This window comes from Rhea americana, unplaced genomic scaffold (genome assembly GCF_003343005.1).
Source record: "Rhea americana isolate MKP2758 unplaced genomic scaffold, rheAme1 scaffold_24, whole genome shotgun sequence".
NCBI lineage: Eukaryota > Metazoa > Chordata > Aves > Rheiformes > Rheidae > Rhea > Rhea americana.
In genome coordinates, this window is record NW_028186357.1 from 7,772,827 (window position 1) to 7,799,481 (window position 26,655).

Genomic DNA, 26,655 nt, shown 5'->3' on the forward strand with positions numbered 1-26,655 from the left:
AGGTGAAGTTTTCTACATCTTCCTGCACAAATTCTGTTGCCAATCAGAACTGGAGAGATAGCGTTAGACTATGAACACAACTCCTGTTTTGGTAAAGTGACATCTGTCCCTTGTCTTTTGTTTTAGCTAACATGTTTTATGAGGAGAATATAATCTCAAAATAGTCTGACAGATTTTCATTGCATATGCAGGTCCATGGCTATATCCATCAAAAAGAGAAAAATAGGCAGTGTATGTGTATGTGCAGAGAGTATGTGTGTGTGTTATCTGTAGGGAAGTGCAGTGGAACTGACTTCTTAYGCACAGGCACAGTGCTAAAAATAAGTCACACTGGATCAGGTCAAAAAATTTTATTCCTATCTGCTTAACAGCAAGTGTGCTGATACTCTGTGCTACCCTAGAGACATCCTGGTGTGAAGTTTTCATGTRTCCAGAGGCAGAGTGCTAAAGCTGTCCAAACACTAAACTTCATAAACTCTCGCACTGAGTTTTATATACTTCAGTTTAATTGGGCTMACCTGAACACTCACGGATTTAGAAGCAGAAATTCTCCGTTATCCCTTGTTTTGATTGATTTCTTTCACATAGGGTGTTTGATGCTTGATAAATGATTGACTTTTCTAATACAACCTTATTTCCAACTGCAGGCTCAATAACTGCCTCTTTTAGCTGTCCCACAGAGAAAGATTATTAGAGAGATTATTAATAATGATGATTATTAATGAGGGATGATTAAGAATCATGACATGAAGAATTGTCTTATAAATGGACACTAAGCCAAATGTACTGTCACATGTGTTTTCATAGAATCAGTAAGGTTGGAAGGGACCTCTGGAGATCATGTAGTCCAACCCTCTGCTCAAGTAGAGTCACCTAAAGCACATTGCAGAGGATCACATCCTGTGCGGGTTTTGAATATCTCCAGAGAAGGAGACTCCACAACCTCTCTGGGCAGCCTGTACCAGTGCTCCGTCACTCTCACGGGGAAGAAATTCCCCCTCACATTCAGGCGGAACTTCCTGTGCTTCAATTTCTGCCCATTGCCTCTTGTCCTGTCACTTGGGACAACTGAAAAGAGTTTGTCCCCGTCCCCTTGACACCCTCCCTTCAGGGACTTATACACATTGATAAGATCTCCCTTCAGTCTTCTCTTCCCCAGGCTGAACAGGCCCAGCTCTTGCAGCCGTTCCTCATAGGGCAGGTGCTCCAGCCCTCATCTTTGTAGCCCTATGCTGGACTCTCTCCAGTAGCTCCATGTCTCTCTTGTACTGGGGAGCCCAGAACTGGACACAGAACTCGAGATGAGGCCTCCCCAGGGCTGAGTAGAGGGCCAGGATCACCTCCCTCGACCTGCTGGCAACATTCTTCCTAATGCACCCCAGGATACCGTTGCCTTCTTGGCCACAAGTGCACATTGCTGGCTCATGGTCAACTTGTCATCCACCAGCACTCCCAGGTCCTTCTCTGCAGAGCTGCTCTCCAGCAGGTCAGCCCTCAGCTTCTACTGGTGCCTAGGGTAATTTCTCCCTAGATGCAGGACYCTGCACTTGCCCTTGTTGAACCTCATGAGGTTCCTCTCTGCCCAACTCTCCAGCCTGTCTGGCTCTCTCTGAATGGCAGCACAGCCCTCAGGTGTATCAGCCACTCCTCCCAGCTTCAGCAAACTTGCTGAGGAGGGCACTCCGTCCCCTCATCGAGGTTATTGATGAATAAGTTGAATAGGATGGGACCCAGTACTGAGCCCTGGGGGATACCACTAGCCACAGGCCTCCAACTGGACTCCACGCCACTGATGATGAGCCTCTGAGCTCCGCGTTTCAGCCAGTTCTCAATCCACATCACTGTCCACTCATCTAGCCCACACTTCCTGAGCTCATCTAGGAGGATATTATGGGAGACAGTGTCAAAAGCCTTGCTGAAGTCAAGGTACACAACATCCACTGCTCTCCCCTCATCTACCCAGCCAGTCACTCCATCATAGAAGGCTATCAGATTGGTTAAGCAGGATTTCCCCTTGGTGAATCCATGCTGGCTACTCCTGATCACCTTCTTTTCTTCCATATGCTCGGAGATGACATCCAGAATGAGCTGTTCCATCATCTTTCCAGGGATGGAGGTGAGGCTGACCGGCCTGTAGTTGCCTGGGTCCTCCTTCTTGCCCTTCTTGAAGACTGGAGTGACATTGGCTTTCTTCCAGTCCTCAGGCATCTCTCCAGTTCTCCACGACTTTTCAAAGATGATGGAGAGCAGCCTGGCAACAACATCTGCCAGCTCCCTCAGTACCTGTGGGTGCATCCCATCCAGGCCCATGGATTTGTGAATGTCARTCTTGCCCAGGAGATCTCTAATTCTATCCTCCTCAACCAAAGGAAGGTTCTCCAGACTTTCTCCCTTGTCTCCAGGCTCTGGGATTCTTGAGGGCTGCCCTTAGCAGTGAAGACTGAAGCAAAGACGGCATTCAGTAATTCTGCCTTTTCTGTATCCCTTGTCACCAGGGTCCCCGCCCCGTTCAGTAGTGGCCCACATTTTCCCTAGTCCACCTCTTGCTGCTGATGTGTTTGAAGAAGCCCTTCTTGTTGTCCTTGACATCCCTTGCAAGACTCAGTTCCAGCTGGGCCTTAGCCTTCCTCACAGCTTCTCTACATACTCTGAAAGCATACAGCATTTTCCCATACAAGCTTCAGTTGCTATTTTATTTAGTCATTTTCTCTCTGCAGGAAGTAATACAGGCACATTGAAATACATTCAAAATTCAGTTCAGTAATATTACCAGGTTTACCTTGATACCTAGTCTGAAGATATTACAGATGACTGCTGCCTTTAACCTTGGCACACTTGTGAAGGGGAAGCTGAGAACAAGTGTGATGCTCCTGGTATCATCAAGTATAGAAGCAAGAGTGAAGGTAAGAGTGAAGAGTGGGAGTTTGTCGTTGCTTTATGAGTTTCCCTGTGCAAGGCCAACCTCAGCCTTAGTTTATTGATTCAATCTTCACCAGAGGCTGAGTAAAGAAACAACTCAGGTCTGTTTTAAATGCAGATTTCTAAACATTTCTACCATAAATAACTAATATAGTCCTATGACTGTGATACTTGTCTTTACTTTTTCAGCTATTGAAATCGAGAAAAGTAGTAGTACGTTAAAGTACAGAGGCAAATCTTGTCTCATGGCAAAATTATTTTGGCTTCTCCCTGACTGGCACATTCTTGGCAGACTGAAAGTAAACTGTAAAATGTTCTCTCTTAAAATGAAATGCCAAGCAAGATTCAAGATTTTCCTTTGCCAGGTATGTAACACTGTCTCCAGGTTCCACACGATCAGTGTATGTCATGAGGGTAAGGTTCTGTATGTGGCAATGTTTGCTTCTGCAGGCAAGGCAGTAAGGAAACAAAGTCCTGTTTATTTGATATCTTATGTAAATCAGATGATCAGAGTTTGGCAGAAACTAATTTCCCCTGGTAATATTTTCAAGATAGGTGCTTCCTTTGGCCTTCAAGTTGTACATGTCTGAGACTGTGGATGGGATAATGCCAATATGTTTTGCAGGATGAGTACTTCAAGGGAAGAAAGAGGTAGAGCAAAGATTGAAGAGTGAGACTGGGAAAACAGAATAGTAAACAAGGGGGAAAGTAAAGGGAAAGCAAATTGGAAAGCAGAGAGTTTGGAAAACCAGTAAAGATCAGTAGATAGAAAATAAACTGTTTACAGAAATAAGGTTAGTTTCAGCAAGAGGAAAAGGCAACAGGAGATAACATAGCATTTGGCTATGTAGCAAAAGATTGCTGTAGTTTGAGAGTCACAAATGAGTTTAGGCCCCATTGCATACCCACTGGGATGAAAGCTGAGTTACAAGTAGGGATTCTTGTAGCTCCATCTAGTAGAGAAACAGTTTTCCCAAGAATTAAAGCAGTGCAAGGTAAATGGTGGGAGAATTCGCATCAGCATTCAACCAGATCTATGTAAACTGGTAGGTTATATGAAGCCTTCCCTCCACCCTTATCCTGGTCATAAACTAACAACATCCATATATTGTCCTGTTCAGCCTTTCACGAGCAACGAAGGAATACATTCTCCGTGTTCTGTTGCTGCCAGACAATATCATACCAAAAATTTTAAGTCTTGACAATAACTGGCATAAGGTAATTCTAGATGTGCATCTTCAACCAGTTCCCATTGTTCCAAAAAATAAAATAAAATAAAATAAAAATAAATAAAAGCCCTCATTTCTTCATTTGAGATTTCCATCTTTCCAGGAATGCTTTGGAGGAAGGAAAATGGCTCAGCAAAATAATAATGAAATCGTAGAGTAACTGCCTTTTTTTCAGGAAGCAAATACCATTAGCCCCAAGGTTTGAGAGTGTAACCTCAGTTCAACTCCTACACTTTTCTGATGGAGTCTGAAGAACAATTAAGTTGGGTGCCTAGGAGATGACTTGACCATACATGGAAGCGTTTTGTTTTAATGTTTTTTGTTCTTCTGGTTGTTATTTTGAAGCAACTTATAATGAATAACAGTATATACTGTTTCTGCCAAGTCATCCCTGTTGACTAGATACTGTGTCAACATGTTCAGGGAATGTTCTTTGGATGCTGCATTTGTTCAGCCTGATCCATTAATGAGGATGTACCAAACCTGTCAAAACAAGGTTTCAAGTGAAACCAATAATCAGAAACCTCCTTCCTTTTCCCTCGACTTCATTGTTATCAAGTTCCTAGGGGCAAACATGAGTGCGGAGATTGCTACTACACAGTACTCCCACACTTTCCTTCCAGGAAGCTCTTGTCACATACTGAAAGATACAAGTTTGTTTGAGCTGAATACCATTACTTGTATATTGGGCACCTGTTTGCATTCATTGCATTTGACATTAGGTACATCTATCATTATAGCATAGACTTTACATTCATAAAAGTACAGACTAATCCAAATCCTGTGTTCTTGATATTTATTAATGTTACAAATCACAATCTTCAGAAACAATACAAGAAAAAACAATCTCAGACCATCTACACACCAAAAAAAATCAGCAACCGTATTATTTTCTTAGAAGTTCAAATTTATGATATTTTTCAATTTGCCATTGTATGCCAGGCACTAACCATACATTTGGAAGCAGAGGTCAAAAGTTGTGAGGTAAGCAAACATGAATACTTTAGATATTCAGTATATGCCACCATTTACTCCCTGAGCACTCTAGTTTAGAGCTAGCTTGGATTTGCTTACGTGAGCTGCAAGTCATGCCTGTGCAAACATACTTGGAAAAGTCAGGGGTACTCTTCAGAGTACGTGAGTACGTCTATAGCACACAGGACTATTACATGCTTAAAATATGTGCTGAACTGATTTCATGACTGTAGGTATTTGGGGCATACACAGCTGAAAACAAATGTGCAGGCACTAAAATAATCCATAGAAACACTATCTCTGACAACTGAGAATTCTCGTGATACAAAATTACAAAACGCAGAGACTTTCTTGTCTTGCCAAAAACCAGAAGCCTTGCCAGAAACACAGACAGAGGCCAAAGCTTACAAAGAGAAACACAGAACAAGCATGACCACCTAGTTACACAGGCAGATAATTTTTCTGTTCAGACATCTCCTCCTTTTTCATCTTACACCCCAGTGATACATGTGAGTCCACACAGAAGTTTGTAAGTTTTATTGATTTTTTCAGAGGGATTTAAATGTAATTACTGGCCAAATCTTTGAATATTGCCCCCAAACTTAAAAAAGTTTGAAAGCCTCTCTTCAGAATATTGCAAACCTCTTGTTTTATTTTAGATATCAAACAAGCATTCATGGACTCATCAGACTGAGTGACAGGTGGAGTATCCACCCTGCAGGAAAAGCTAAGGTTTTTCTAATATTGCTTTTGTCACAAAATAGCCTTTCGTGACATGAAAAATCCTTCAACTTTACTTCAGTACAGGTAATTTTATTCAGGATTAGCATTTTAAATCTGGCTCTTTATGGCTATATTGTGTGATGTTTACACTGAGATATTAATACTGAAATTAAGGAAATAAATGCAATAAAATGATAGAGAAGTTTTCTTCCATAGTCTCTTCACTGTGTAGTGGGAGCAACTTAATTGTTGCTAACTTAATTGTCCTAACTTTATTGTCAGAGATGATCACAGAATCACAGAGTGGTTGAGGTTGGAAGGGACCTCTGGAGATCATCTAGTCCAGCCTCCCTGCCCAGCAGGGTCACCTAGAGCATGTTAGACAGGGTTGCATCCAGGCGGGCCTTGAAGATCTCCAGAGAAGGAGACTCCACAACCTCTCTGGGCAACCTGTTCCAGTGCTCCGACACTCTCACAGTAAATTCTTTCTTATATTCAGGTGGAACTTCCCGAGTTTCAATTTGTGCCTGTTGCTTCTTTCCCTGTCACTGGGCACCACTGAGAAGAGTCTGGCCCCATCCTCTCAATACCCTCCCTTAAGGTATTTGTAGGCATTGATAAGATCCCCTCTCAGTCTTTTTTCCAAGCTAAACAGGCCCAGCTCTCGCAGTCTATCCGTGTAAGAGAGATGCTGCAGTCCCCTGATCATCTCGTAGCCCTACTCTGGACTCTCTCCAGTAGTTCCGTGTCTCTTTTGTACAGGGTACTCTCTTGTACTCCTTGCTCATCCACGTGGGTCTCCTGTCCCCTTTGCTTGACTTCTCACTCATAGGGATGCACTGATCTTGAGCTTGATGATCATGTTACAGCAGCAGGAAGAATCTCCAGGGTGTTATGGAAGACTCTTTTCAGAGCATTTCAAAGCAACTAGCTGATGCCTGAGGTTGTGTGAATAAGATATAGAAGGAGCCATAGAGAGCCGCCTTTGGACTCAGGGGGCCATGCTGCCAGGCAGGAAAGGTTCCCAACCCTCATATACAGGGCAGCTGGCTTGCACTTCCCTGGGAGGAGTGGCTTACAAGCTCGGACCGTTGTTCTGGCTCTTCACAGTTAGTGCTGATTCACAAATTGGGTGTTGCTTTGCCTAATCGGTGTTTGCCTTGCATAACATTTATATTTCACTGACTATATAAGGCAACAAGGAGGTAAATGTGTGACTAGCTTGCAAAATGGCAACTGGGAAGAACACACTGCTTCTGTCCTTGATTCTCACTGCTGGGCTGACAGCTCTTGTAGCTGCTGGTAAGCTTCAAAAATGTTTTTCATTGTTGCCTTCTGTAAGGAGATAGAACATATGTGCAGCCTGCTCACTTTAGGGAATTCCAGCCTTGTTGGAGGATCTCGGCACCTGACATAGCTGTACAGAAACTAAGTCTAGATAACAGATGGTTTTTCATTTCTTTTTAGTGATCTGTTTTCAGACATTTGCCTTACTTGCCTTTTTCACAAATAGTGAAATCAAATTTCTACCCCAAAATCCTCTCTGCTGAGGCAAAGACCAACATGTCACATTTTAAATTTAGTATTGAGAACTTTCACATGACTTTAAAATTAATCTTACCTAAAAGGTAATGTAATTTATGTATGCTGTACTATTTTCAGGAATATCAGAAGGGACATTTTTGGCTGTACTATCAAGATTCCTAAATGTATTTTGTGTATCCACAGATCTTTTTCTTAAGAAAGAAATGCCTTTTCTTAATGAGAGCAATTTATTGAAGTTTTGAATAATGACTTAGGTCAAAATGATTATGATCTATATGCAATATTAATGTGTGTGGCTAATAAGATAAAATAGATTATATACATACAAGAGATTATACATACAAAAATAAGCAGCATGAATGCTGAAATAATGTTGGTTATACTGATTCAATTATTTGTTGAAACCTTATGAATGAAAGTGAATTGTTTAAGGAAACAAAAGATGCATATTTAAGTAGCTAAAGCTCTTAGAAATGTGTCAGTTGCTTACAAACGGACTGCTCATGATTTTGTGCACACAGAGCAACCAGAAGTGGTGACCAAATATGGGAGAGTCCGAGGGAACCAAATCAGAGTAAATGCAGCTGAAAGGAGTGTCAATGTCTTTCTGGGACTTCCCTTTGCTAAGCCTCCTGTTGGACCATTGAGGTTTTCTGAACCCAAGCCACCTGAGCCATGGAAAGGTGTCAGAGATGCCACTTTGTACCCACCAATGTAAGATAATGACAAAGCTACTGATCTTTTTAACAATTTTGTATTATATTGAGCTCCAGGACATTGATGTACAGGGCAATCAGAAGTGATAATGATAAATTCTACGATTCTATCATTACTACTTGCAAATATTTTACAATTAATGCATTTTTAAAAATATCTTTATAAGGTGCTCTTTTTTTWAAAAAAAAGAGGTAAGTGCTGTCTAATGGGTATCGGGAATAAACTAGTAAGGATGAGCACTTGATCAATAATGTGCTTTGGGGACATTCAGCCATTACTTAGCCATTATGAACCTTGTAAATTTGGAGCAGAAACAAAAAGGAGCTAAGAAATGTTGAAATAAAGTGTTGGAAGAATAAAGTGCCCAGTGAGTCACATGCTTAATAGAATACATAGGAAGCGCAGACCAGTTCCAGTCTACACTATAACTATCTTACTCCAATTACTGCCCTTCATTAATGCCTCAAGCCTATAACCTACATGTACAATATAAAAAGCTATATAAGGTGCAAAATAATTCATTTGTATTTTCACTGAATTCCCTTATGGCCATACCCATTTGCAGGTAGATTTCTGTAATATGTTGAAACATGCAAAATTATATCTTCATGTCACTGTTCTGCTCTATGCAGTATCTTTTTTCTACAGATCTCATTAATGACATGTCTAACTGGTAGTCAAAGGAAGAAAATACTTAAAAAATGAAAAAATATTATATTTTTTTCTGTTGCCAACCCCTGGAAATGTACTAGCGATGGATTACTGGTTTGTACTTTATAGAGGAAGAAGCTTGGAGGTTTTAGTTATTTCTACTGCTTATTATTTTTTTTATTTATCCAGGTGTCTACAGGATAAAGTACAAGGACAGGGTTTTTCAGACTTTATTACTAATAGAAAAGAAAAGGTTCCTCTCCAAGTGTCTGAAGACTGCTTATATCTAAATGTGTATACACCCTCTTCTGCAGAACAAGAGGAGAAGCTACCTGTAAGCAAAATCATTATAAAATCTCTGACAAACTTGATTGCTTTTGTGACTTCATGGAACAAGTTAAACCTAAAATTTCTAAAAGTTTCCCAAGGATTAAAATAACTTTTCAGCAAACCTACAACCTGCATTATATGCAGGCTTCCATGTGCAGTATGGTAATTCAGGTCCGGTAAATATTTGCTGTAGTTTAGAAAGTATACAAAATCCTATTTTACAAATAAAATCTGACTGACATTTTAAATAAGTAGTGTTTGATTTTCTCTAAAAAAAACTCTGAAAAGCCAGTGGGCTTAGGCATAATGCAAATGTTTAATAAAATGAATGTCATTTTATAAGATTGCAGATCTCGTATTCAAAAGAATTCTACCATTTGTGAAATGCAATCTGAAAGAGTTGTGAGTGAAATAGCACAAAATATTCTGGTTTGTTTTATATTTAGTTTGTATCACAGGAACCTCTCATCTGTACTAGGTTGTTTGTGTTTTTTTCTTTCCAGGTCTTTGTATGGATCCATGGAGGTGCATTTGTTTTTGGAGCAGCTTCATCATATGATGGTTCAGTATTAGCGGCCTTTGACAATGTGGTGGTTGTAACAATTCAGTACAGACTAGGTATTCTTGGATATTTTAGGTAAGATAGTCTATCTTAGTTTTTGCTAAGTGATTCTGAAATTAAGTGTGCAAAATCTTTACAAAGAGATGTGCACAATACTTATACAAAGAAACTACACGTTTTAATTACATATGCAATATTTGGGAACAACGTAATAGTCTCAAGTCAAATTCAGAATCTGTTCTTGTTTGATAGTTAGACTTATCTGAACCTTCCTGAGCCATTTCTGGTTTAGTTGTGTAGAGAGGCTCTTTGGCAACTGATTTCTTATACCACAGATTGTACTTATCTCCACTTTTTTTTTCTTACATCAAGCATGTAAACAAATCTGTTCTTTCTTTGCAGCACTGGTGATGAGCATGCTCAGGGTAACTGGGGTTATTTGGATCAAGTAGCAGCTCTTCGGTGGATTCAGGAAAATATAATAAATTTTGGAGGAGATCCAGGATCTGTTACTATCGCTGGAGAATCTGCAGGAGGAATCAGTGTTTCTGCCCTTGTAAGTTCACAAAAATCATGAATTTTAATCATTCTGAAAAAAATACCATCCATGTTCGTTTTTAGTATCTGTAAGAAAAGTCAGGGAGAGAGAAGCGATGGTTTTATAATAAACCATGCATCATTTTGATCTGTAAGACAATGCGATATAAATGCAGCTTCTGACAGATGAAAATGGGCTATACCAAAATCTTCTAGTTCAAATCCAAATTATTATTCCTTATCTATTAGTTTGAGTTCTCTTTTTTTTGTAAGAGCTGTAAACACAAAATTTATCCTAGTGAGAATAGTCCTTTTAGTCCTATACCCCATTTTTTGTGTGTTGACAGTCATGCATGCAAAGTTACTCAAAATGAGTAGTTGTGATATCTGAACTAGATGTGCATTTTGTGACCAAGTGATGATGTAAATTTTTACATCAGTATTGAGCACATTGAGGTACATTTGAGGTGCGTTTAAGATTAAGAGGCTCTTCAAACTCTCACAATTTGATAGAAAATGCGTAACGAAACCAGCTTTCAGTGATACGCATTTGTTAGCAATAATTCCTCTTTGATAAGCTCTTGCCCTCTGGCAAATAGCTGTTTATATCCCTTCTGCAGCACAGCCAGACTATATCTGGCTTGCAATGTAGCTTCATAACGTTTTGGAAGCAGGGTGCTATGGGAGGGGAAAGGACAGGTACAAACTCTTGAATTTGATATTGCTGCCAAAGCCCTTTGCATAGTTGAACTATGGCCAAAGTCTACAGAACAACACTGTCGTGACATTTGTTTTCAAAATGTCTTAAAAGGCAATTTCTGACACTGAAATTCTAAGTCAGTGGTCAGAAAATAGTGCTTATCATACTTGTAATGCTTGTTCTTGCTTTTCAGGTCATATCTCCTCTGGCGAAGGGCTTGTTCCATAAGGCCATCTCAGAGAGTGGTACTGCAGTCAGGATTTTGTTCACTGATCATCCTGAGGAGCAAGCACAAGTGGGTATTTTGTGATATTTTAAATACTTTCCTGATAGTTTTGCACATTTTGAATTGTTCATTCAAAAAGTAGAACTAGATTGTTTTCCTGTGAAACCACAAACACAGTCATTAGAGATAGCATTTCTGTATGCAGGTAAGAAATATATGTTTAATGATGCTCTGCTTTTCAAGTACCCAGATATCCACATATGCCTGAGAGAAAGCAAAAGAGTAAGGAAGTAGAGAGAGAAGGCATGGAAAAAGCATCAGATGTAAAGAAGTTCATTACAAAGTCTTCCAGAAAAGCTAAATTCAAATTTTTTGGCTGGAAAATAGTGCCAGACTCTGAATAGTCTTCATCCTCCCCTTTGTTTTATTCTTGTCATGCTCAAAGAAACAAGATTTTCAATTTTCTTCATAATTTGTGATTGAAAAAAAAAAAAAAGAAGAGCCCATTTCAACCTTGCAGTCTCCACCCATAAGAAACAACTTCCAGGAATCTAGATTTGCTAAACCAGAATATAAAAAAGGCAATGTTATAATGAATTCTGTCACTCTAATGACAGCTAAGACACCTGAAAAACCTGCATATCATTCAGAAGCTGTAATGTTCTCTTTATTACCATCTACATGGTTGTATTCGGAATATGCATCACTACCTCCCATATGTCATCCCACCTTCTCTGCCAGCGTATTATTTGCAAGGATAGCCATACTCTGTTGTGTATCCGAATGTTTTAGAGGAGTATGTTCTTGTCTTTCTCCTTGGCCCACAACATGAAGGGTTATGAAGGCTTCTTATCCTTTCCTCTGCAGTTGGAACATGGAACATGTCTGGCTCTGATGGTCCTTCCTGAGAAGCTTAGATATCTCAGTCAGTAGCACATAAAAGCCTTCTGCAGGAAATATATGGATAATTATAATGATATGGATAATCAGTAAATCAAAAAGTGACTGCTTGTTTTTATTGATTGCAGAGAATTGCTAAGATATCTGGCTGTCAAAGATCCAGTTCAGCTGCAGTGGTTCAGTGCTTAAAAGATAAAACAGAAGAAGAGATGGAACAAATAACTCTAAAAATGGTAAGCAATATTCTACTCTCTGCATTTGAGCGACACTTCAAATGTTATTGTAACAGCTATCATAAATGTTCTCCATGTGTTGTAATACTAAAAGAAGTGAATGTAACATCTTACTCTTCTTGGCTTTTACAGAATTTTACGACAATGCAGTTATGCCGTACCTCATTTGAAAAATGTGAACAGGTTACTTCCCTCTCTTTCTTTATGGGCTTTGAGCTACTTCTGTTTTGCTATCATGCTCTAACGGGGAAAGAAGGGTGTATGAAATGTCACAATTTCACCTGGAGAACCTAAATAACTAATATCATATGTCCAACTCAAAATTTTTCATTCTAATACTGACTACCCAGTTCCTTTGCAGTCTCAACACAGAAGTTTTCCCCCATTGCTCCACACATCCATAATAGGATTGAACGAAATAAGAAGAAATGTTAATTGAACAACATCACCTGCATTGAATTAATGTTCAAAATATAATTTTTATGTTAACATAACTTCCTGCCCAGTGCAGAAAATCTCTCAGGGAAACTTAAGAGGTGGCTTGAATACTAATACTTCTTATACTTTCACTTGGCACTTACTTTGTTTGGCTTTGGAACTACATTAAAAGTTTGAAAATATTTTCTAGAAGCAAAATGAATGTATTAATTGAACTTTTTTTCCTCCTCCAGAATCTCCAGTTCATCAGTGCATCTGTGGATGGTGTATTTTTTCCTAAGAATCCCAGGCAATTACTATCTGAAAAAGCAATCAATGCAGTCCCATACATAATAGGAATAAATAACGGTGAATTTGGATGGATAATTCCTAGAGTAAGAGACTAAGAGATTTTAATGGCTTTATGTATCTATAATTTTGTTAACATAAGACTTCCTATTACATATATTTTCTTTCTATCATGCAGATAATGAAATTTCCTGATTACACAGAAGGTCTGGACAAAGATGTTGCACGTCAAATTTTGCAGAGCGCATTACTATTTTTTTCAACAGTAAGAGAGCATTTTCAGAATAACCCAGTGCTGTTCCTTGACTGGGCTGGTGCTATTTGTATTCCTGGAGGGGTATATTTTAGAGGTAAACTTTGCGGTGTGTGACAGCTTCCTACTGTGGAGCTGTAATTCCCAAACAGGCAGCTGACAGGTTTCTGATTCCTGTTGCCCCTAGCAAGTGATTAACACAGAAAATATGCTCTAAATTTATCTGTTTTTCTCCTAAATGCTCCATCTTCTATAAAAGGAGTTCTGCTGAAATCCAGGAATGATTCTGGTACCTAAACATAGATCTCTTGTGACGTTTTAGATATCCTGTGTTATCCAAGACATCTGTATGGTACTGGTAGGTATGACACAAAACCTATGGAACACAGGCCCTTCTGAAGCAGCAGCTGGAGACTAAAAAGGATGCTCTGAGATAATCAAAATGACACTGAGAAATCTGTGTTGAGGCATCTGAATTTCTGCTTGTTGCAACTTAGAAAGCTCTTAGCTTTCTGCTTCCTGGATGCTATCCTGAAACTACTGAATACAGAAAAATCCAGATAATAGGCAAGAATTAAGAACTTACAGGACATAAGAATTAAGGACTTATAGCCTATATTTGCAGTGGATCATTCAGAGCCACAACTATCTGACATAAACTTGAGACGGTAGACCCCAGGCTTGTTCCAAAAGGGATTAAATTATGGCCATCTATAATAATAAATTAATTTTACAAAATCAAACAGAATTCCTTTTCTTTTATGAGGGTTATTTCCACAGAAGGAAGAATAGACTACCACATCTATTCATCAGCATCACTGACTGATATTTATCTAAAGATAGTTCTGAGCTCTGAGTTCTTTCCCTGCTACAGCACAACTCATGATTTTCTCTGAAAGAAGGTAGTGTTCAGGGTTTAGCCAGGGGCATGAAGACAGTACGTTAATTTAATGCTACTATTCCCTTTAATGATTATCATCATTACAGGAAATGTCTTTTCTGTTCATTTTAGGATGCTAATGATATTGTTGATCTAGTATACAAGGAATACATAGGGAATACGGAGGACCGTGCTCAGGTGCGAGATGGGCTTCTTGATGCATTAGGAGACTCTTGGTTTGCTTTTTCAGCCATTGAAGTAGCTAGATACCATAGAGGTGAGTCTATAATTCAGCATCTATTTGAGGAAATGTAGAATTCCACTCTGTGGTGTATTTGGGAACAATATGCATCAGAGTTCATTGTTTTCATTGTTTTCATTTTATCAAAATAGCTCTTGAACAATCTTTGGTGGCAGGAAGAATCTTTGGTGGCAGGTATTTTCAGCAGTAGAAGTAGCACTCTTTTTTCCTTTTTTTTTTTTTTCTTTTAGATGCTGGCAACCCAGTCTACTTTTATGAATTTCAGCATCGACCAAGTTCAGCAATAGGTGGTATACCAGAGTTTGTAAAAGCAGACCATACAGATGAGATTGCCTTTGTCTTCGGAAAGCCATTTTTAGCCGGTGATGTATCTATGCTTGCTAAAGAATTATTTCTTTTAGGCATCTTTAGTAGCACTTATGTGAGTGCTTTTAGAATAGAATTTGCTTTCAGAAACATAAGAAWCAAAATAGCAGTTTTCTATCTTAGTTTACTGTCTTTTTTTAAGTAGTAGTCCCTTTTCATGAAATCCTTCATCTGCTAGAATCTGCTCATGTAAAACACCCATAGCTCAGAATAACAAGCAGAACTAATTATAGTTTGTTGGATTTGATTTAAGTGCTATTTTTTGATTACTAATTTTCTAATGTTGCAATTTCATCTCTCACTTCTCAGGAAATGCTACAGAAGAAGAAAATAAACTAAGCCGAACGGTTATGAGATACTGGACTAACTTTGCTAGAAATGGGTGAGAATCAGAATGATAATTATAGCTCAAGTTTTGCCTGTGCTGTCATACACTATAGCCATACTTAAATGGTAGTTCCACAAATTCTACAGAATTTAAGATAAATATTGAAACAAATTGTTTGTATTCCTAACAATTCCAAGAAAAGTCTTTTAAATGAACCTGCATACCAAAAACAAAAAAAAGATCCAGGTTCTATTACTCTATCTGCAGTGGAGTTTTAGGTCTAAAACTCTAATGGCAATTACTAAATGTTTGCTATCCCATTGCTGAGCATTTTAATAGAAACATCTAACAATATATTCAGAAATTTGAATCACATAATCGGGGCTCCTGTTAGTTTTCTGAAACAGTTGGAGTCTGAGCAGGCAAATGACAAGCAAATGGAAAGCTAACTTTTCATTATGCTCTTTCCAGAAATCCCAATGGAGAAGGCTTGGTGCATTGGCCTCCGTATGATCTGCAAGAAGGATACCTGGAAATAGACCTAATGCAAAAGGCAGCAAAGAAATTGAAAGAAAACAAAATGGAGTTTTGGGCACAGATCATAAACCAAGACAAAACAAAAAGAAGGATAGAACACACAGATTTTTAAGACTAGCAAAGGATGTGATTTGCTTCTAAAACCTGAAGTAAAGCCAAACCAAATTAGTTTGTCAGAATGCAGAATTTAATAATCAGTTTCTAACTCAATATTACGTGATTTGTTGTCATGATCACACTGACAGGAGAGAAKCAAGGGAAATTTGGAATGTTCATGGGACTGAAAATCAGTATTTAATGAAGGAAGTGGGGGGAAAAAAGACAACCTTTCAGACTCGAGCAGACCATGGAATCTACCCAGTGCATATCAAAACTGAATAATTCTCCTGAGAGAAAGGGGAATAAGAAGAAAATTGGCAAATACATTGAAATCCGTAAGAAATTATCTGTCCAGAATAWGTCATAAAAGTTAGAATATGTCATATATTCATTTCCCTCTTATTTCAGAACAGAGTCCTCAGTTGTCAGTCCTACAACCACTTCCACTTTCTGTACTGGAAATAGCTTGTAGTGAGCAGAGCGATCTTCAGCCTTATGATAAAATTATCTGTAAGACAGCCTCAACATCTCACAAATTAGGACAGAAATTCTACCTGTTTTCTTGCTTTATAAAATGTTACAAATAAATGTTACTCTTCTTTTTTTTTTGGAACTTCCTTTTCTCTCACCTAACTGAAGCAGGCTAATTCCAAGAGGTTATTCTGAAAGTCTTAACAAAGAAATGCATGAAAGTGCAAATTGGAAACTGTGAGGGCTCTATCTTCCATGTCTCCGTCCAGGCTAACGGAGACAGCCTGGATGGAGTAGGACTGACCAACCCTGGCATCGGGGCATCTTCCTCTGCACCTACGCCTGCCCAGCTGTGCAAGCCAATACGTTACCTGTGGCTCTGAGGTCCAAAGATATACTTGATGGCACTACCAGGCTGGGGACAAGACAGGGACTTCTGTAAATTTTTCATTTCTCTGCTCTCCAGTGAGCGACACAGCTTGGCAGCCGAAGCTGTACCATGCAACAAGGTGGCCTTTGCAGGCCACCAAATCTGAACTCATCAGTGATACTTTCCTTTGGAGAAGGAAAGTAAGCTGCAGAGATAGGTGATCTGCACAAGGACACCATCCACCGAGTTCAGGACACAAACATATATTAAGTTAAAGCATCAGTTTGCATAATCATAATGGTTTTCCTGGTCTTCTAAATGAGCTCTGTTGACAGCACTGCTGGCTTTGGCTACACAGCTTCACATTCAGAGCTTGCTGGTTACCTGGACCTCATTGCCCAAAGCATGGGAAGAATGACAGGAAGAACAGAAACAAATGTGTGAGCTGGCAGAGCAGCAGAGTCATCTGATCTTGAAGTGGATGAAAAGTACTCACTCAAATAGCCATGCTGCACAGCAGTAATTTCAGCAAAGAGGTGGCTGGAAACATTTGGTGGTTACAGTGTTGCTTAGAATAAATTGTAGTAAGGCAAACCAGTTCTGCAAGGTTATCTGGCAGTGATGTCAGCAGTGTTTGCATAAATCTGTAGAGGTTTAGTTACACCAGTCTAAGTTTGTCTCTTCAGCATGTATGGCATATATAAAAATGTGATTAGAAAGGTGTGTTTCATAAAATGCTGCTTAACTTCCATCCTTCCTGCCAACGAAGAATTGATTCATTGGCTGGAGGAAGGAAGCATTGCTGACGGGGCAGACGTCCACCAAGACTGAGCGGAGAGGAAAGTATAGGATTGTTCACCGCTTGTTATTAGCTCGGTGGTGGTGTCAGTGCACCCATTAAGGGAAGGCCTGCTGGTGTGAAAGTGTGCACTGGCAGAAATGCAGGTGCATAGAGAATTTGGGGGTCAAATAAGGTTCCTCTGTTAGCCAGTTCCCAACCTGGAGTATTTTGGCCTACACATTGTATTTGCTGCTGGTATTTCTGACAAAGTCTGCTTGAATGTTTAATTCCTTATTTTGTGCAGATCTTGATCAGTCTATCTTTCCAATKAACTACAATGAACTGCATTTAGGCAGAGGAGGAATTTGTTTGTAATTTCAAATACAATTTAAATATTATCGTATTTGCCATCTCCGAAAGCATCAGCCCGATCTATTTAAAAACCTAACAAACATTATACGTTTCTCATTCTTACATCCTTGTGAAGTTTTTGCCCCTCTGCTCTCCTGATAGCATAAAATAGTTTATTTTATCCTTAGTATTCTACACTACAAAGCAATGATACAGCAGATTACACACTAATCTCGCACTCATCTRAAACATGAGAGAGGTCAGCTAAAGGAATTTGCCCTCTGCTTTGTTTTATGAATGACATGTTTTCAAGGGTTCTCTCATATAGATCTAAGCATGATTTTGCTTTACATTCTAATGAGTTCATGTTAAGTTTGTACTTACTGTTTTCAGTGATTCTAGTTTTGCTTTGTTTTAAGGTAATGTTATAGAAACCAGCATTAATTTTTATCAAGGGGATTTATACATTTGCCCTCAGCCAGAGACATCAGTGACAACTAGCATCTCATTTTCCTTGATTACTATTTCAGTCTCTGAAAATCTCCTTCAAATTCTGTCAAGCTAGGAAAGACTTTTCACTATTCACCACATGGTACACACATTTTACATTTTATTATAAATGTAAGACATCTGACAGGCAAAATAGTTCCCAACTAAATGAAGGATACAGCACCCAATATGTTTCCAAACAGAATAACAATGATTTTCGATAAAGCAGCCAGTGTTAACATGGAGACTGTCAGGTGTATTTTGAATGTTTCAATGCAACGGCAAGGCAACAAAGATGCCAGTAAAGCTACTCATGAACTGTATTTCCTGTCCTAGGGGAAATGCCACAGACTTTAAAAAAAAAAAATCCAAATTGGGAATAAACAGTTTAAATCTCCATTTTTCTTCTGAAACATGTACTTTTTTTGTTTGTTATCACTGTAGCTCTTTGTTGAAATATATAATTTTTGGTTATGTATGTTATTAATACCAGAATTCTTCTTGTTTTGTCTACTAGATGCTGATAATCCAGTGTACTTTTATGAAGTTCAACACTGACCGAGTTCAACTGAATATACAAGACTAATAAAACAGATCATTCAGATGACATTGGCTTTGTACTTGGAAAGCCCTTCTTGGCAAGTATCTGCTAAATAATTTGTATAGTCATCATCAGTACTTAAGCACTGATAAGATAAAACCATTTCTAGTAGCGTAAGAAATTTTAGTTTTCTTGTATAGTATCGGACTCATGCTTTTCCATCATGTTCTTCATTTGGAGTCAATTCTGAAGTCTGTATTTGTGCAAAGTTCTTGTACTTTTGAAATTACTTCCTAAAATGATCGATTAACGTTTCAAAATATTAACTGCTTCACGGACAAGCATACTCGGAAAACACCTAGGATTTCTGGGGGTGTCCAAGCACCAAGCTATGCCGCTGGCGTCATTTCCCCTAGGCCCCCGCAGCGCCGTACCAGCTCCCAGCGCTAGTACAGCTCCAGGCGCGCGGACACAGCGGACACCGATCCCGCCTCTTCCACCCGCCGCTTCCACCCGGCGCCGCCGCGCAAAATGGCGCCTGGCTGCGGCGCCACACGCGACTGCCAGTTAAACCGCCGCGGCGCCGACCGAGCCGCCCCGCCCGCGGCGGGAAGGGCGCGCGCTCGCCCCTCCCTTCCCGCCGGTCTCGCGCATGCGCGCGCGCGCCTCTCCGCCGGCTGCCGACGCTGTGGAGCCGCGGCCGCTGAAGGGGCGGGGCGGTGGCGAGCGATTGACTGGGTTTGTCCGCCGGCGCTCGCCGTAGCGGCGCGGGAGGTGCTGGTGTCATGGCCGCTGCGGCGAGGCGCCCCGGGAGGCCGCCCGTGCTGCTGGGGCTCCGCGACGCGCCGATGGCGGCCGCGAGCCGGGGCGGCGGGCAGGCCCCGGCCTGGGCCACCAACAAGCTGGGCGGCTCCGCGGTAGGGAGGCGGCGGCGGCACCGGGGCCGCGGGGGAGGACCCCGGTCGCGCCGCGCGGGGCTCTGAGGCCGCGGCGAGGCGTCTCCAGCGCGGCCTGTGCTGTCGGTCTTTCAGGACGCGGTGCCCTCCGTGCGCCTGGGCTGCCCCGGCTGCGGCGTCTGCGGGGCCGCGCTGCTGCACCTGGTGCAGGTGTACTGCCCGCTGGAGGCGTCCCCCTACCACCGCGTCGCCAACGTCTTCGCCTGCGCCGGGAAGCGCTGCTGGGGAAAGCCCCAGAGGTGAGGAGCGCCCGCGCCCTTGCGCGGGTCCTGCGCAGCTGCGGCGCGGCTGGCGGAGGTCGCTTAACTCTCCTGTCCCCGTTCTTTCTTGCATGGCATGCCAAAGCTGGAAGGTGCTGCGCTCCCAGTACTTGCCGACGGAAGAAAAGAAAGCACGAGGTGGCAGCGTGAAGCAGGTATCGCTAGCATGCTGCCTTTCGTTATACCGGGATATATGAAGCTTAATTCTGAGGAGGTTTTGAAATAAAATTGTGGTTGAGTTGGATGAGCTTTATATCTATATGTATATTTGTTTAAGCAACCGTAGCTTTTTTCACTAAGTTGCACTACAAGCTAGTTTTGAGTCACTTGTGTGGCTCTGTGGAAAAGTCACCATCGTGGGATTTTTGACCTAGTGAATATTGCACCTTATTTACGAGAAGGTTAACTTACCTATGGTGTGTGCTAGGATCATTTTAAAGTGGAAGTTGCAGTCTAATTGTATGGCCAAAACTGGTGCTTAATACATCTATTATTTAAGCTATCTTAAAAAAAAAGTGTTTTATCTTCCTATTTTGTTTTATTATGAGTTTTAAGTAATCTGACTTGATTATTGTTTGGTAAGTTGTTGATATTCTTTGTAAGAACAAATCCCAGAAACTTTTGTACGTTGACTTATAAAAATTGAAAGAGCCTAGAAGATGGCTTTCAAGCTAATGATGACAGGCAGTAAGTTTACTTTTTCAACAGCTGTACTTGCAGTATGAAATTTGGGTCCATGATGGATGAAATTCTGATGAAAATGGTGACACTTTTTTTTGTTGTTTYCTGATTTCCTTTTCTAGCCTCTTCCCTCCACAATTCAAAATTTTTACTAATTAAATTGTTTTATATCTGTGTAGTATGATTTCTTACACATTCTGCTCTTTGAGCTTGGCTGTGGTGCAGTAATGGTGGTTTGGATAAATATACCCATTCAAGAAGCCAATACATTTTTGAGCTGTTTCTCCATTTTGAGATTTTTTTTTTTTTTTGCATACTGCGTACACTGCTGTGAAAAGTAAACAGTTATGCTGGTATCCAGCATTGTGGGGCAAATGGGAAATGATAGGTATTAGTTTGAGGAATGTACTTTTTTTTTCCTGTTGTAATACCGAAACTGTATTTGAAGGGCTTTAGAGTGGTGGGTCTTGAAAATGTTTGCTTTTTTTCTTCCTCAGAAACAGCAATCTAACTTTGCTGCAAATGATTGGTGTGAAGAAGCAGATGACTGGGGAGTCTGCAGTGAAGCAGAAACTCCCGCGTGCACATCCCTTCAGCTGCTTGGCTTAAATGAAGTGATGATGGGCAACTCCTTGTCCAGAGAGGTGGAGTGTGCATCCCAGTTCCAACATCTTCGCTTGTCTGAAGCTACAGATGTGTCAGGTCCCCTGAGTACATGTGCTTTCATCAGGGAAGGAACAGTAGCTGCTAGTTCAGCTGCTGTGTTCCAGCCCTATTACATTAGTGTTGTGGATGAGGAGGACTACACTGGTTTCCTTGACACAGGTCATGCAGATAAGCTATTAAAGGAGTATCAGCAGAGAGAGGGTGTTGATATGGAACAGTTGATGTCAGAAAGGTGAGAAAAAGTTTAGATTTCATGCTGAAACTAAAGCGTTGCATAGTTTCCTGTGTGCTGACTAATAAACTACATCTGATTCTCCTGGTGGAATCAGTTATGAACGAAAAACCACTCCGATTCACAGAATCAGTGATGTGTGGTACCTTGCAGGAAGATCACAACAGTGGGCACAATTTTGTTAAATTTTGGAATTTTGAGTTATTCAGAGATATACCTATTTCTGAGTGACTGAATGACTGGAACCTCTTTGGACTCCAGAGGGAGCAGTGGAGCTTCAGCATCTAAAATGTGGTTTAAGCCACGCTGTATGCTAAGTGGCACCAGTTTGTATTGTAACTTTTGACTTTTATTTTCTTTTCAACACTCTAGCTTTCCTTAAATTGCATTTGAGTCTTTAAAAGTTTAACTACTTGGAAATTGAGCTATACTCTTGTCTAGAGACTAAGGTGATGATAACAGATAGGTCACAAAGCTTTTGTTAAAAATGTCATCTGCAAAACGAGTTTTGAACATAGTTACTACAAATGTGTTAAATGTTAGCATAGATGAGCACTTATATCTAGACCACTTTCTCTTTTGCTAGTGTTAATGTGTACAGTGACTTTTCCTGATGAAATTGTGGGCTATACTGAATTTCTTGAATGCTGAAACTACAGTTAATTACAGAATGTGCATGGAATGCTTTTTTAGTGGTGGTCCTTTTGTTTTTCTTTTGGCTGTAATAGAATCATAGAACTTTAGTTACACTTACACTTAATTAAAAAAAAAAAAAAAGCTAGAAATATTCCTTGGAGGTTCTTAAGGAATGATTTTTAGATATAGGTAGCTGTTCGGTGGATTTGAATTTCGTGTGGTAATTTGAAACATTCTTAATGATTGTAAGCCACTAGATGCCAAAGAACTAGAAGCAAAATGGTCAACTACATCCTGTAGAATTGCATCTAATGTAACATGTATATTTTTTTCAATGTATTTAATATGAATATAGGGTAACCACTGCTGATTTACAGCACACACATTGTACTTAAAAACCTTGTTGGAAATCTTGTTTATATTCTTATTTCTCCATAGTTTTGCAGGTGAAGGTGACAATGAAAAATATGAGAAGAGTGAAGTCAAAAGCAGGGATCACACATTCCATAAATTTATGAAAAGAATATCTGTCTGCCATGAACAGATTCTAAGGTATGTTGATCATTTTGTCCTAAGAGGGAGATATAGACTGAAGTCATGGATTGCCAGTGCATCAGAATAAACTATTTCATTTCAATATAAACATGTACTATTTCAAGACCCACTGGAACTTAGGCAAAGAAGTTTTCCGGAGAGTCTTGAGAATGAACCATAATACACAATGATATGCTCTTGTGACATATTTCCAAGGTTATCTGCTCCACTGAGGTTTTGTAATGTTATTTTCATTGCTTATGTCTCAAGCTTTGGGATGTTAAAGTAAGAAATTACTCATTTTAAAACTTGATTTCATTTGAGCTTATTGTGATTTCTCCTAGGGATCCATGCAGACTTCAGTTCTTTTAAGTCTCTGTTGCTTCCAGGAGCTATTTCCCTAAAGAGGACTTTGTTTCTGAATGGAAGTATAACAAAGAATTCAAATCATAAATTTTTCATAGTACCAYGTAAATACCTGTCATTTTCATGGATCCTACAAACAACTGTGACAGTTCTACCTGCTTCTGGAAACTTGATAAACAAAAGTCCTAACTAGTACTTTTTCAGTGAGAAAGCAAAGTTTGAGGGTGTAGTACATAGACAAGAAACATTAGGAATTTGTATTAGTTAAACATCAAAAATCATACAGAAAATTCAGTATTACAGAAGTAACATTTTCTTCAAACAATTTTTTTTCCCTGTGATTTATCATTTTGCACTGTTATGCTCTTTGATTGTTATGCTCTTCTCAAACTTCACACCTGGTGGTCACTATGATTATCACTAGTCATAATATTTCTTCAGTGCTTCCTTTCCAAATTCAGAGCATTGTGAGTGTACCTGTTAGGCCCCCACCTCTCCTGGGCTACTAGTTCTTTATTGTGTTAGCAGCACAACACAGAATCACCTGTTGGCATTCAATGGAAACCATCTTTGATCATGGTTTCCTGTTATATGTGGAGCTCTGATAGCCTCTAACCATAAAACTTTGTTTTTGTGGCCTACGTAAGTTGGTTGTGAGGCCTGTTGTGTGTTGGATATTCTTAACTGCCAGTGATGAGGATTCCATTTCCAGGAAAGTATAGTTTGTTTAATTAAATGTGAGTTGGGCACAGGATACTTCATAGGTGTCGGTTCAAAGCACCTGTTTCTTCTTAAATGCAGTGCTCTYTATAAGACTCTCCAAGTGTTGACCCTCCAAGTATTTCCCCTTCCCCATCTTTAATCTTGTTGAATGGCTTGTCTGAAACTTGACAGTGATTTGGGCTCCTAACAATGTTTTGTACTTCAAGCAAGCCCTGAGTTTTCAGAGAATCCTGAACACTGACACCAACATGTTTTCTCGTGAAATTTAGATATGAAATATATATATATATATATGTGTGTGTGTGTGTGTGTGTGTGTGTGTGTGTGTATGTTTGTTTATTTATTTTCTTCTAGGTACTCCTGGGGGGGGCAGCCTTTATTCATAACATGTCCTCCAGCCAACATTAACAAAGGTATTCCAGTCTGCAGTAACTGTGGAAGTAACAGAGTATTTGAATTTCAACTTATGCCAGCACTGGTCAGCATGCTCCAGAGTGATACAGGTGTGGACTTCTGTTAACTTAGCTGAGCACTAGAAACTGTCAGCCTCTTGGTAATGTCAGTGGACTGCAAATTGGTTTGTTACTACTTAACTGTATGCACTGATCTGCCTAAGTGCTGTGATCATCTTATATAGGATCTACTATGTTTCTAATATAGGTTCCACTAAGCAAAAGATAGATCTCCAATTTTATGGAGATTCTTTGGTTTCAAATTCATTTGCTCCCTAGTGAACTTTAAGACAATTCCATGATGTTGGGAGTAGTTATCCTTATTACCACTTAAATGAGGCCTTAGAAACTAGTAAGTATTTTTAGATAAGATTACAAACACATCAGAAGCTCTTTGAAAATTCTCAATCAGCTTTGCTTCAAAAACTTTGAAATTAGAAAATGGCATGCACGTGAGAGGCTAGATATGAAAAATGCTCTCTGAACTGGCAGAAGCTGAAGCTGATGAAAGAGAACTGTCACATGCTGTGTTTATGAAAATAGTTAATGATACTGGTCTTCTAAGCTCTTTTGAAACCAACCTTCCACATGAGGAGTGGGAGTAGCTTGAATACAATTTTTTCAAAAGTACCTTGGCTCCAGGTAGAGAGCAATACATTTTTTGCAGTTTTTCAAACTGCAAATGCTTTCTTTCCCCTCCTCCTTTTTTGAAGCCATAGGTTTGTCACAAACATGAGAGATGACCACCATCCTTCAGATAAGTGCCAATTTTGCTCAGTTATATTTAATGCTCCTAAAGCTCTGGCAACCATTTGGCATTTACAATGGTCTTGTCTGCGTTTTGTATTTATTGCATCTGATTACTGGGTACTAGTTAGGGTAGCTATATTCTGACGTAGGGTAGCTACGTTAATATTACTTAATTCTTTTAGCCAAGGCCAAGCTGCCTGCTTGAATCATTATACGGATGTTTAAACTATGACAACATGGACAGTAATGCAAGGACAGTAATAGGTAATAGCCCTTACCTGTGTCATTTTTCTAATGCACACCTTTATTGTTTTGTTTTTAGATCTGTCAGTGGAATTTGGAACTGTTATAGTTTACACATGTGAGAGGAGCTGTTGGCCAGCAAATCATCAAACCCCTCTTGAAGAATTTATTTTTGTACAAGAAGATCCAGATCAGAACTTATTTAAATAAAATGTATTTTTCTGCATGTATGGAAAGTCTGCTTTGTTTTTTACTGCAGTTGAACATGTGTAATTATGCAACTTTTTTTTTGCTAAATGTGCAAAATTAAATTCATTTGATGTGGGGCTTATTTCCAAGAATAACTAATTGGTTGACATACTGATAGAAAGCCTTGTAAAATGCAGTGGTACAGAAAACTTGCTTACTTTGTTTAAACATGCAAAAGTAAGCRTGGATATTGTTTTATGATGGTAAACATTTTAAACATTTTGGGAGGAAAGCAAAGGAGAAAGATTGTCCAATTCTGCTCAGTTATTATACTGATAGTTACTTATACTGCTAAGATCCAGTTTGTAGAAACGATTTAGCAGTCAAACTTAATGAAAGTATTATTTTTTAAAATAAATTGGATTTACCTATTTTGGGCACAGATTTGATGACAGTGACAATTCAGTGAGCAGTGGTTGAAAGGGCCTTCTTGTGACTACAATCTTATTTATGATGAAGCTTTTCTATTTTTTTTCTTTCCAATTAAGTTAAAAGAGGTAAGTTATGTGTCTAAATGAGCTTTGACATTGTGTTGCTGTAGCTGGGGAAAGTTGGAGGTTTTTGTTAGCGCCTTTGTTCTCATGGATGCAGGAAGACAGGAATTAGTACAGCACACCACAGTCTGGCGCTCACATACAAACTGATCAGACTGCTTTAGTTAAAACAGCCACAGCTTCTCTGTGAAGCTCCCTGTTGGCTTGGGCTAAATTGCTGTATTTTAATAGGCTTAATAGAGGAGTAATTTAAGCAATCCCTAAAGCTTTTTTACAGGCCTAACACCACGGTATAAGTAGGCCTAATGAGTGTGAATTTTAGAAAGCAAACAAAAAAAAACTTCGAAGGATGGAGTAGGTTTGCAAAACCGCCTCTGTGGGGACGGATTGTAGCCGAGGTCCCTGGGCTGCGGCAGCGGGACTCGAACCGGCGGCCCGGCCCCGCCGGCTGCCTCCGTTGGCCCTCCCGGCCGGCAGGGGGCGGCGCGGGCGGGCGGGCGGCGCTCTGGTGGCCGCTGGGGCTCGCTGTCCGGAGTGCGGCCCGGCCGAGGGAGCCGCGCGGAGCCGCTCCCGCCGCCTTCGCCGCCGCCTCCCGCCATGTCGGCGCCGGTGTCGGGCCCCTTGCGCAGCGAGCTGGCGGAGGCCGTGGCCCAGGCGCGGCTCCTGGTGGTGGGAGCCGGCGGCATCGGCTGCGAGCTCCTCAAGGACCTGG

General features: G+C 40.2%; 2 protein-coding genes across 3 annotated transcripts; both read left to right on the forward strand.

The window, feature by feature from the left end:
• The first annotated feature begins 7,042 nt into the window (after positions 1–7,042).
• Positions 7,043–18,767, forward strand: LOC146595101 (fatty acyl-CoA hydrolase precursor, medium chain-like). 2 transcript variants are annotated; one of them, XM_085306460.1, is made up of 15 exons: positions 7,043–7,148; positions 7,913–8,105; positions 8,949–9,093; positions 9,593–9,726; positions 10,054–10,207; positions 11,082–11,183; positions 12,143–12,247; positions 12,380–12,430; positions 12,919–13,059; positions 13,152–13,238; positions 14,239–14,383; positions 14,599–14,730; positions 15,044–15,116; positions 15,534–15,748; positions 18,678–18,767. In XM_085306460.1, the coding sequence occupies exons 1-14, from the start codon at positions 7,076–7,078 to the stop codon at positions 15,709–15,711; spliced, it is 1,713 nt and encodes a 570-aa protein (XP_085162586.1). In that variant the 5' UTR covers positions 7,043–7,075; the 3' UTR covers positions 15,712–15,748; positions 18,678–18,767. The 2 variants fall into 2 exon arrangements, with proteins under 2 accessions (XP_085162586.1, XP_085162585.1); XM_085306459.1 differs by lacking the exon at positions 18,678–18,767 and having other exon boundaries at positions 15,534–16,302.
• Positions 18,768–19,451: 684 nt separating this feature from the next.
• On the forward strand, positions 19,452–25,430 carry PDCD2L (programmed cell death 2 like). The gene is made up of 7 exons (XM_085306461.1): positions 19,452–19,618; positions 19,733–19,896; positions 20,003–20,072; positions 21,096–21,496; positions 22,571–22,684; positions 24,110–24,258; positions 25,280–25,430. Exons 1-7 carry the CDS (start codon positions 19,487–19,489, stop codon positions 25,408–25,410), a joined length of 1,161 nt encoding a protein of 386 aa, XP_085162587.1. The 5' UTR covers positions 19,452–19,486; the 3' UTR covers positions 25,411–25,430.
• Positions 25,431–26,655: the final 1,225 nt, after the last annotated feature.

Coding starts and splice junctions, on each gene's coding strand:
- LOC146595101 (XM_085306460.1), top strand. CDS start 7,076: ATGGCAACTGGGAAGAACACACTGCTTCTGTCCTTGATTCTCACTGCT. Junction 8,106..8,948: donor GCCACTTTGTACCCACCAAT/GTAAGATAATGA, acceptor TTATTTATCCAG/GTGTCTACAGGATAAAGTAC. Junction 9,727..10,053: donor GGTATTCTTGGATATTTTAG/GTAAGATAGTCT, acceptor CTTTCTTTGCAG/CACTGGTGATGAGCATGCTC.
- PDCD2L (XM_085306461.1), top strand. CDS start 19,487: ATGGCCGCTGCGGCGAGGCGCCCCGGGAGGCCGCCCGTGCTGCTGGGG. Junction 19,897..20,002: donor TGCTGGGGAAAGCCCCAGAG/GTGAGGAGCGCC, acceptor GGCATGCCAAAG/CTGGAAGGTGCTGCGCTCCC. Junction 22,685..24,109: donor TGCCATGAACAGATTCTAAG/GTATGTTGATCA, acceptor ATTTTCTTCTAG/GTACTCCTGGGGGGGGCAGC.